This window comes from Cannabis sativa, chromosome 1 (genome assembly GCF_029168945.1).
Source record: "Cannabis sativa cultivar Pink pepper isolate KNU-18-1 chromosome 1, ASM2916894v1, whole genome shotgun sequence".
NCBI classification, from domain to species: Eukaryota; Viridiplantae; Streptophyta; class Magnoliopsida; order Rosales; family Cannabaceae; genus Cannabis; species Cannabis sativa.
Window position 1 is genome coordinate 2,957,278 of NC_083601.1, and position 12,537 is coordinate 2,969,814.

Consider the following 12,537-nt stretch of genomic DNA (forward strand, 5'->3'; position numbering starts at 1 on the left):
GCTCTTATAATTGTGTTCCAATGCACAAGATGTAAAATAAGTAAAAAAAATAATTAATTATATTAGTAATTACTTAATATTTTATTATGAATATACAAAAATTATCATTTTTATTTTGTTATTGCTTAAATAATAGTAATATAACGTAAAATTTTATAAAAGTTGATTAATCATAATAATTATAGGTATTATAGTAAATAAAAAAGTTGCATTTATTTTATTATGGGCTAAATTTGGCACAATACTATATCTTGTGTCAAATTTGATACAACTTTTAATATGTATCAAATTTAGCACCTTTTTAGAACACCATTAAAGTAATAATTTTTTTTTTTTTTAAAAAAAAAGAAATAATAATTTTTTATATGTTAAAATATAGCAATACACCATTCATTCCACAAGCTCATATTAGCGAGTTGTGTAATTAAAGGTTGGAGTTTTTACACCACATACTGAAATTTTTCACTTTTTTTTTTTTTTGTACTGTAGGGTAGAATTTTTTTAAAAAATACTACGTATTCTGTTAAATTTTTTCTACAGTTATTTTTTAATTGTTCGACTGTTGTTTTACTTATTCTGTTTTATTGTTTTACGGTTGTTTTATAAAAAGACAGTATTTTTGTAAAAAAAAAATCTGTGGCAGTAAAATTGTAAATTTTTGCCTAAAATTCAGTATTTTTGTATAAACCCTTTAAAGGATTGATTGAAATTTTGGGGAAAGTTTGGGCTAGAAGTCTCATCTAGGGCTGAAACTAGGCCAGATATCAGCCTGCCTGATCTGTTCGGCCCATATCTTAGCGTTGCCCTATTGAATAGCCCAGTAGTACATTTTCATTGTCACTGAAGAAAGAGCCTACGCAAATTAATAAGGAAAAGAAAAAAAACATTTCACAATTTTTAAGAAATAATTCATAATTACCAGTACAAATATAAAAATTACTATAGTTAACAGATTATAATAATTTTCTCTTAGTAAATATTGTTAAATTGTAATATATTGTTACAAACTTGTAAATTTTAGTTACAAATTTGTAAACTTGAGATAAAAAAAATTACAAAAAATAAACTCAGAACTCACACTATGAGTTTTTATACAATGTGTGCAGTACAATAATATAACTTTGTTTTCAAAAAAAAAACATATATTTTTATGAGAAAAACTAAAAATTATAATAAAACCAAAAAATATGAGAAGAATTGTTAAGGGTAACCAGTTACCTCCTGAATAACCAATTACCTTTTCTTCCCCATAATTAAATTTGTTGAAGAAAAATACTCATATTTTTGCAAACTTGTGCATTTAAAACCATAAAAATAAAAAATTCCCCTTATAATTATGCCTATTTTTTCTTTCCAAAAAAAAATAAATAAATATTGTGCCTATTTTTATAATTTTTTTCCTAATGTTAAGCATTTTCTCAAATTCCTCCAAAATTTACTATTCAATTCCTCGTGAGCCAAGATAATCAAAAAACTGGAGTTCCTTTCGAGCTTCAAACATTTTAGATTCATTTTCAAAGATGCCGTAATAAATCAACCTTCAGTTTTTTTTTTCAAAGGATACAGGGTATTTTTGGAAAGCTATTTTCTCAGTATTACCTATTTATATATTCTTTGCAGCTCTCTCATATGGAAAAGATCAAAATTATAATCCGGGAAACACAGAAAAGGGGCTGTCGAAAAAAGTGAATTTTTTGACTTGATTTGTGTATTCAAGATTGATAGTGTGACAAGTCTTGTAGTGACTTTTGTTTTAGAGCTTTTGTTCACTTGCTAGGTTGTAACATATCAGATTTTTAAGTAGAACCCCATGCTGAAACTGGGTATATATAGATCAATCTTTATGCTGGTCAAACCAGTATAAAATCTATTTTGTGTTCTCGTTTTCAACTTTTACTTTACATTACTTAGTTTGTGCTGTTTGTTACAACAAACAGTGAAATAGCAACCAACTAAAATATTGATGCAGCAAAGTTCAAACCAGGAAAATCAGTTTAGAAAATAAAGAAATTTTACAGCTCAAAATTAATATAGCAAAATATAGAGAGTAGTTCTATAAGTACATAGTTCTTCCATAGTTAAGAGTCTCAACAGTTCAGTGAAGCAATATTGCATTCTTGACAAAATAATTTCCATGAAGGAATTACAGACTCATACTATTACTAACAGCAAAACACTCATCAACCAGACCAATATTAAGTGCGACAATTGATCAAATAGAGCGATCTATGAAGGGTGTGTCAAAGGGAGCCCATGATTTCATTGGCTCCTATAAAGTATTTTTGAGTTTTCTAATTCTCATAATAATGTCTTCCAAAGTTGGTAAAGTTCAGCAAATGAAATGGTCTATAGCCAAAAGAAAATGAAGTTAAACTTCCATCCTCAAAATTCTCCATACTAACCAAAGGATCTATCAGCTTATATAACAAATAGTAGTCTAGGGGAATCTAAGCTATGGTACCAGAGAAACTCCTTGAGTAATTTGAAATTCAGACTGACTGATAAGATTAAAAGTTATGTATATTTATGTCTTTTATCTAAAAACACTGAGTTTTAATAGTACTGGGTTGCTCTCCAGTTCTATAATCAAACAGTAAAAACTGCAAACTCAAATATCTTTCCATTTGATCCTTTTAAGTAAACTCCACTAAGTACAGAAAGTATTAGTCTTTAATTGAACAAAATTAAGTATGTTTCATACAACCATTTGATCAGTCTTAACAATGAATTCAAATCGTAGTGAAAATGACAAGTTTCATAACAAAATCATCTATAAAAAAATTTCTCCTTTTATTTTCTTGTACAATTATTTCCTATCAAGTATAAAATCAAAAACCAAAAATATTAGGGAAAATTTGCTCAAATCGAAGAACCTGACATTTTGAATGTTGCAACTAATCTTGATCCTCGTCCTTCTTCTTGGGCTTGCGGTACTTCTCCTCGACGTGCTTGGCCATGAAGAGAGCCGTGTTGGCGACCTTTTTGATGTTGGGAACGTTGTAGTTTTGGGCGATGTAAACTCCGCAACATGTCCCCATTATGAAGGAGAAGCTACTCCTTATTATCCCCATCCAAATCGTATCGTCTACGATAAGGCCTGAGAGCGAGAATTAAGGAGATGAAGAAGAAATTAGGGTTTATGATCGGATGATTCTGGAAGACTCTTGTCTGTCGTTGTTGAGAATTTGAAATAGCGTTGTTTTTTTTTAAAAAAAAAAAGGAAATAGCGTTGTTGTTATGCTTGTATTTTGTTTAATTGAATATTTAAAAATAGGGGTGTTCATCGAAAAGTTCAAACCGTCATTACCACACCGCACCGTAAAAAAATTACGGTTTGAAATTCTTTGCGGTGCTGTCGTAGTTTGATTTTTTCTTAAACCGCGCAGTGCGGTGCAATTTGCAGTTTTAAATTGTTAATATGCTGTTCAAACTACACCACACCACACATTATAAAATACCAATTTTTATATTTATTCAGGTACAATATGTGAATTTCCAACCCAAAGCCCACTAGTTATTGTATTGTTAAAACTTAAAAAAAAAATCATATTTATTTTCAAGCCTTATGGTATTTTTGACAAGTGTTGCTCAAGATTTGTTGTATTTGTGATAGTTTAATTATTTGGTGATAGTCCAAAACGCAAAAACTACAAAAACCACACTGCACCATTTTTGCGGTGCGATTTTTTCAGTTTTTTAGTTTCGCATTGCGGGTGCAGTTTGTGAAATTGGAAAAATCGCATATGCGGGTTGGTTTGAAAAAATGGTCAAAAACCGCACCACGAACACCCCTCAGCGAGGGATCAAATATAAGAATTTGTGTGCCTTAATTTTATCTGTAGGAAGTTCTCCACTTAATAGATACTTGATGATTGGTGTCATCCATGTTGGCGTTGCATCTATCATGTCGACATCTTCCTCTTCACATATGCTTGGCTCGTCCAGTACCTCTACTGAGACCAAATTTAACTTGTCGAGATCAAATTGAGATGCCAGTTTTGCTAGGGCATCTGCATTAGAGTTTTGTTCTCTTAGAATTTGTTCTATTTTAAAGTAATCGAACTTTTTTAAGTTCTTCTGAACTTTCTCTAAGAATTTGGCCATTTTCAAGCCCTTCGCTTGGTATTCTCCCAAGACTTGATTCATTACTAGCTGCGAGTTACTAAAGCACGTAATGCTCTTGACTTTTAGTGCCTTGACTATTCTTAATCCTGCTAACAAGGTCTCGTACTCTGCCTCGTTATTTGAAGTTTCAAATTGAAACTTAAGTGCATAGTGGAATTTGAAGTTTTCTGGCGACATCACTATTACTCCTAACCCTGAGCCATTGTCATTTGAAGCCCCATCAACAAACAGTTTCCATGTTTCTGCTTCACTTCCTGTTCCAGAGTCTTCTCCTGAGTTTACTCCTTCAATCAGAAAGTCAGCCAAAGTCTGCCTTTTGATTGAAGTTCTCGGGTGGTAAGTTACTTCAAATTGTCCTAGCTCAATCGACCACTTTATTAATCTTCCTGATGCATCAAGTTTTGATAGTTTTTGTAGCAATAGTTAATTTGTCAGGACTTTAATAGGATGCACTTGAAAATATAGCCGCAATTTGCGAGATGCATGAATCAGGCATAGTGTGAGTTTTTCTAGAGGTAGGTATCTTGAATCTGCCCCAATAACTTTTTACTAACATAGTAAACATGTTGGTGGTTTTTACCCTCTTCTCGCACTAATGTTGCACTTATGGCATGTTCTTAGACAATAAGATAAAGGTATAGCATTTCCCCAGTAATTGGTTTAGCCAAAACTAGAGGTGTGGAAAGATGCTTCTTTATTCCTTTAAATGCTTCCTTGCACTCTTCATTCCATTGGAATTTCTTATTACCTCGCAAGACATTGAAAAATGGGAGGCACTTAACAATTGACTTCGAGATGAATCTATTGAGTGCTGCTATTCTTCCTGTTAAAGCCTGAACCTCCTTTGGCTTTGTCGGTGAAAGCATCTCGATTAAGGCTTTTATTTTCTCCAAATTAGCTTCAATTTCTCTTGCATTCACAATGAAACCTAAAAATTTCCCTGAGGAAACCCCAAAAGAATATTTTTTAGGGTTAAGCTTCATATCATACTTTCTAAGTATAGCAAAACATTCTGCGAGGTCCTCCGTATGGTCCTTGCTTTTTACTGACTTCACTAACATGTCATCAATGTAAACCTCCATGTTTTGTCCAATCTGGTTTTCAAACATACCATTTACGAGACGTTGGTATGTTGCTCCAGCATTTTTTAATCCAAATGGCATGACTTTGTAACAGTAGAGCCCCATATTTATTACGAAGCTCGTATGTTCCTGGTTTGGGATGTGCATTTTAATTTGGTTGTATCCAAAATATGCATTCATGAAAGTCATCAATTTGTGCTTCGCTGTTGCATCTACCAATTGGTCAATCCTTCGTAGTGGAAAGCAATATTTAGGACATGCCTTATTCAAATATGAGAAATCTATACAAGTTCTCCATGTGCCATTTGGTTTTGGTAGAAGGACCGAATTAGAGATTTATGAGAAGTAGAAGGCTTCTCGTATGAAGTTATTGGTTAACAATTTGTCAACCTCTTCTTTGAGCGTGTTTTGTCTCTCGGGATTCTATGGTCGTTGCTTCTGACGCTTTGTTGGATAATTAGGATTGATATTGAGGTATTGGCAAATCACATTCGGGTTTATCCCGACCATGTGTGAGTGGCTCCAAGCGAACTGATCTTGGTTTGCCTTCAGAATAGTGATTAATTGCTATTTTAGTTCTTTCCCCAAACTTTCCCCAATATAAACACACTTTATGGGATTGTTGTTGAGTTTTGTGCTCTAAATAAAACTCATTTAAATATAATCAGATTTACTAATTAATAAAAGATCAGAAATCACTTTTATGTTGCATGGTTCACACGATTTATTTCATGATTATGTTTAATGTATAAATTTCATTAAGTCCATAACATATACATATATATTTGTTCATGATTATAGTGTCGTCAGCATAGTGGAATATAATCATGATTATGTTGGATTATTGTTTTACCAGGATCTAGATTTACTACCATGTATGTTATTTAACATTCTAAATATGAATTTCTAAAACAATGTAATTTAAACACATAGTTAAGAAACCTTACATTGGTTGCAGCAGAATTAAATAACTTCTTCCGCTCAGATTTTTAACCCTTGTATCCTTTCTGTAGTAGAGTATCACCAAGATCTGAGCACGATTCTCCTTCACTTGGTTTGGATTCTTCACAGTCTTACACACTATGATTGAGTACCAACGTGTTATGTGTGGGCATGTACTTTATCACTAAGGCTTGAATTTGGTTTGTGAAGATGGCTATATGATTTCGAAATTAGAAGAAGAAGAAGGAAGATGAAGTCTCATAAACCTAGAGAGAAAACTAGGTTTTTAGCTTTAGAGGCATTAGTTGGATAATGAGACCATAGCTTTCCTTTTATACTAATTTCACCTAGGGTTAGGGTTGATTTATTTGGGATAAAAAAATGATAAAAATAGAGCAAAAATAGGCACTAGTACTGGTCGACCATGTAATGGGCCCTACACTAGTTAGATTTTTGATATTTTTCTCAACTATTTTATCTATTTTTTCACAAATACCATTTTTTGCACTTTCAACCCTATAAATGACAAAACTATTTATTTAATAATTAAAATAATTATCAAATAAATTGTCATTTATAATATTTATTAATTAGACTCCATAAAGTCTCTTAATTAACAAATAAACCCTAAAATCATATTTCTTCACAATCAAGCCATATCTTAGTGAAAATTCACAAACTAGACATAGTCTAATTTTAGAATTATAATTGATTAATTAAAATCAATTAACTAAGTCTTACAAGTAGTATTTGTTGGGTTTTATGCCCTAAATAAAACTCATTTCAATATAATCAGATTTACTTATTAATAAAGATCAGAAATAACATTTTATGTTGCATGGTTCACATGATTTATTTCATGATTATATATATAGTGTATGAATTCTATTTAAGTCCAGAACATATGAATTTGTTAATGATTATAGTGTTGTCAGAACAGTGGAATATAATCTTGATTATATGTTCAAAAGTTTATTCCCTGATTTGTCAGAACACTGGATTTAGACTGGCATGGTATAATCAGCGATAGGTATTCTTACACCTTGGATAAGTGTTATGTCCTTTCCAGAGCATTAGCAAAGTTTACCAGTATCGGATATATGGAGTATACATCGGAAGGGACCGATATTGAACTTTGATTAGATATATTAAAATTTACCGTAATATCTATTCAATTCAATATCACCCGTTGATCCTAGATCAAATGATCTTAATCCTGATATGTTTAGGTTCGATCTCAAGAGTATTATAGATGTTCTTTGATTTGTTAGTTAAACCTACTTTTGGGTCAGGGTGATACGTACATTTTGGGAACATGATAGTATAATTGAGTGGGAGCGCTAACATAAATATGGAGTCTATAAATTCTATAGGAATTTAGAAGTGAAACGATGATATCCTTCGAGCTTGGCTAAACAGAGATAAATGGTGGAGATCTCATTTCACTTCGCTGAAATATCATTTATACGGAGCTAAGTGTTTTAAGGATAAAATACATTGAAGGTGTAACGGTAACTTAGTGCATATTCAATGTAGATCATCTATTAGAGGGTCATTGATCAAATTAGGATTATAACAATGGATAACTAATGACGTATCTATATCGTGGAACATATAGAGCGTTCTATATGACTGAGAGTGCAATTCCAAGTTCTAAGTGTGGATTCAATAAGGAATTAATAAGTTAGGGAATTTAGTTGGTAAATTCGGTTCGACTTATTGGAAGCTCGGAAATATAGGCCCATGGTCCCCATACTAGTTGAGACCATACTGCTTGTAAGTCTCAGTTAATTGATTTTAATTAATCAATTATAATTCTAAAGTTAGACTATGTCTACTTTGTGAATTTTCACTAAGCAAGGGCGAAATTGTAAAGAAAAGAGATTCTAGGTTTATTTATTAATTAAGAGACTTTATATGTCTAATTAATAAATATATTAAATGACAATATTATTTAATAATTAATTTTTAGTTATTAAATAATTAGAATTGGCATTTAAATGGTTGAATTTGAAAATCGGCGTTTTTGAGAAAATGAGATGCAGAAATGATAAAACAGCAAAATTGCATAAGTGAGGCCCATTATCCAAAGCCCATGGCCGACCACTCTTATAGGCTTTTATCATTTATTTTTTCATTATTTTAATGCGAAATAATTCTAACTTAAATCTAGGTGGTTACCTATAAATAGATAGTGATGGCTCTCATTCACACTTAACTTTGTTAACTTTGTCAGATGAAATTTGAGCCTCCTATTCTTTTCTCTATGGCCGAACCACTTTCCCTCTTCTTTTCTTCTTCAATTTCGAAATCCTTGAGTGATAGAGTAGTGCCCACACACATCAAGTGGTATCTCAATCATAGGGTGTAAGACTGTAGGAGATTCCAACCAACAAGAAGGAGATTCAGCATCAAAGGAAAGAGAGAAAGAGATCCAGGTTCAGATCTTGGTGATGCTCTGCTACAGAAAGGAATCAAGGGCTAGAGATCTGAACGGAAGGAGTCATTATATTCCGCTGCACCCAATGTAAGGTTTCCTAAACCCTTATGTGTTTATTTCATTATTTTAGAATTCATATTAGGATGTTAATGAAACATACATGGTAGTAAATCTAGATCCTGGTAAAATATTCGATCTCCATTGTTGGTTTTACATAGGTATTGTTTTAGTGAGTAATCCTCCCTAATGGAGGAACGTTCATTAGCAAGTTAGCACCGTTTAATCTCGAAAGATAAGTAATCTTGTAAGTTTTTTATATAGTTTATGATCACCCTAATGGTGGCGACTGTATAAGACTTGCAAGAATATGAAACAATGGTGGAAGCTCATAAGATAGAATAGCCTTGACTCTCGCCTAAACGGGACAACGCGGATTCCAATCTTGATCGAATAAAAGGTTGCTAGAATGTTGATCATTTTAGATGAGCTGACAACTCTATTCAATGAATGGTAGCTTTGACTCTCGCCTAAACGGGACACTGATATCAGTTTGTTGAAAACCTTGGAAATTATTTAGGATTGTATGTTTTAGTATTTTCACTTGTCATTCCTACTTGCTATATGCTTTAATAATTGCTGAATTGTGTATGAATTTGTATTGAACCATGTTATTTTCTGTTATTAAATTGTAGTTTAATTTCGAATCTTCATTGTTGGTCTAAATTGACTTGTTTTTCTAATGAGATAAATCCCTAATGGATTTTCACCATTAGACTAACATAGTAGTGTTAGATCTCGAAAGATAAATATTGTATATGCAACATCTAGCTGTTCATCAATTGATGACACCTTAGACTAGTAGTTTACAATATGAAACAAGAAGATTGTATAAATAAGATTACTTTGACTCTCGCTAATCGGAGCATCGTTAGATTCTTATTTAAAACGAAATTATCCTAATTCCTCTTAGCTTATTCATTTCGAATTAGCTTAATGACATATCATTGGATGAATGGTCTATAAATCATATAAAGTCTTATTTTCTCTTAAGAAATTAGATGACGCATGTGATTATATTCCCGGAATTCTATCCCAAAATGATATAAATCCTCAATCTTAGATATCTCCTACTTGTATAGGCAAATCATAGAGTTAGATTAGTAGTGGTGGTCCAAGAAAGAATTACTAATTATACAGTTACACTTTCACAAGTATTTCATAACCATTTTCTTTCAATGGATTTAAAACTGTATGAGTTTAGTATTCTGTGACCAGAATCCACTTGCACTATTCTAAGAACTCTTTGTTGTAACTAAAAGATACAACCACATTTTACAAATCTATGGCATTTATATCTTGTTCATAGTGGTTTTGACAAGATCATTCTCTGCAAAGAGTTAATATGCCTATATCCACTGAAATTAATTTCATCTCATTCGCAGATGGATGTACATACAGGGGTGGATATGAGTCTTCGTTGTATTCTTAAAACGATCACTCTAGATTTTACCTTACGCAAAGAAATTTGAAATGTTTGAAAAATTTCATGAATTTCTAGCAATGGTAAGTGGTTAAAGATCTTGCGAACTGATAGGGTGGAGAAAAAGTTAGTAGATATGCAGTTCAAAGATCATTAATTTGATTTTGAATTATATCCAAATTTAACTCCCCAGAAATTCGAGTTGCATATTGATGATTAGTTACTAGTAGTTGCCTAAATCCTTCTATGGTAATAAAATTTCAGAATGATGCAATGGTTGTATACTTAATGTAAATCATTACTGGATTCATGGATGACCTAATCGAAATCTTAAGAAAAGCTAGAACTGCTAACCATGGTTTGCATGTTTGTTAGCTATTCTAAGTGATTAGGGGTGGACCATCCCATAGTCATTATATAAGAAAGTGTTTGTTTAAACAAATACTACTTTTCTAAGAAAATGACTAAGTCTGAAAATAAAGTAGCAAATAAAGGAGATAATTTTTTTTTTGATTCCATAAGTGTTTTATCATCTTATTCGTTACAAGATGATCCCACTGCCTCTGTTGTCTTAACACAACCGAAGAGGTCAATACCATTTAGTTTTCTTAGACATAGTTCACGGTACCTTGTTGTAGTGGGAGAGTTTCTAGGAACTCACCTTCTTATAACTTGGAAGACACTAGTGATTAAAATCCATTGTGAGTTTAAACAAGTAATGGATTGTCAAGATAAGAAACTAAGAAGAAAGCCAAGAGAACTATGGTTTGATCCATTCACATGGAGTAACCTAAAGTTTTCTGTTACAAGGACATGAAAGGAAATTTTCGTTAATAAGTCTATTCAATGGACTTAACAAAACTTCCCGTTCCTAGTATTGTAGGTTTGAGTTTATCTAAACCTATGGCTTGTGGTATACCTGGAAATTACTTACTCTAATGCAAGCATGAGATGCTGATGCATTTTCTTTCCAATGGAAATCTATAGAAGCTTCACAACTTCTTAGATATAGATTTTATTTATCTAAGGAAAAGTCTCAACTATTCCAGAGAAGATAAAGCCATGAAAGAATTTCTTAAATCAACAGTGAGAGGTCTCAGATATGTTTTAGTATGCCTTAGACCAGACACCTGCTGTTGAGTGGGAGTAATGAGTAAGTATCAGATTAATCCAGGAGAAGAACATTGGAAGACAATCAAGTAAATTTTAAGATTAAGAAGAGGAACTATACGTTAGTCAATAAGGGTGGTTTTAAAACTCTTAAACTACACCACATCAAATTTCGAGACTTGCCTATGTGCTAGAAAGTCTGCTGATGAGATGGTGATTACTTTGGGGGTGGAGTAGTGATTTTGGAGAAGTGTAAAAACCTATTTGAAATCTCTTGGTCTACCAGAGAGAGACTGAATGTTAAAAGTTGCAGGAAAGATACTTATTCAATCTAAGGAAAGTTCTATACTTTTGTGGCACCGTTCCAACTTGCCTTAACTACTAGGGTTACTTCCTGAATAACCAAAGAGTAGTTGCCAAAAGTATAGAATCCAGTATCCCAAGAGAGTAGACATATAGAGAGGAATTTCACATTATCAAGGATTTTGTGATTAAGGAAGAGTAATGGTGGAGAAGAGGTTGTGTTTAATTCAACCTGTCAGATCCTATTACGAGGAGTTTACTACTATTACACTTGATTGGTATATCAAGGTGTTAATGATTATTTGAAATGCACTTTTTGTTTTATATTAGTGCAAGTGGGAGTTTGTTGGGTTTTATGTCCTAAATAAAACTCATTTCATATAATCAGATTTACTTATTAATAAAGATCAGAAATAACATTTTATGTTGCATGGTTCACATGATTTATTTCATGATTATATGTATATAATGTATGAATTCTTTTTAAGTCCAGAACATATGAGTTTGTTAAAGATTATAGTGTTGTCAACACAGTGGAATATAATCTTTATTATATGTTCAAAAGTTTCTTCCCTAATTTGTCAGAACACTGGATTTAGACTGGCATGGTATAATCAGCGATAAGTATTCTTACACCTTGGAAAAGTGTTATGTCCTTTCCAGGACATTGGCAAAGTTTACCAGTATCGGATGTATGGAGTATACATCGGAAGGGACCGATATTGAACTTTGATTGGATATATTAAAATTTACCGTAATATCTATTCAATTCAATATCACCTGTTGATCCTAGATCAAATGATCTTAATCCTGATATGGTTAGGTTCAATCTCAAGAGTGTTACTCGTGTTCTTTGATTTGTTAGTTAAGCCTACTTTTGACAGTCAGGGTGATACGTACATTTTGGGAACACGGTAATGCAATTGAGTGGGAGCGCTAACATAAATATGGAATCTATAGCTTCTATCTGGCAAATAGAAGTAACGGATGATTTCCTTCAAGCTTAACCAAACGAAGATAAATGGTGGAGATCTCATTTCACTTAGGTGAAATAT

General features: G+C 32.3%; 1 protein-coding gene across 1 annotated transcript; it reads right to left on the bottom strand.

Moving 5' to 3' along the window:
* Positions 1–2,652: 2,652 nt before the first annotated feature.
* Positions 2,653–3,207, bottom strand: LOC115704744 (uncharacterized). Its single transcript, XM_030631951.2, has one exon. It carries the CDS (start codon positions 3,069–3,071, stop codon positions 2,895–2,897), a length of 177 nt encoding a protein of 58 aa, XP_030487811.1. The 5' UTR covers positions 3,072–3,207; the 3' UTR covers positions 2,653–2,894.
* Positions 3,208–12,537: the final 9,330 nt, after the last annotated feature.

Bases quoted from the DNA above. Each gene is read 5' to 3' on its own strand.
- LOC115704744 (XM_030631951.2), bottom strand. From the start codon at position 3,071: ATGGGGATAATAAGGAGTAGCTTCTCCTTCATAATGGGGACATGTTGC.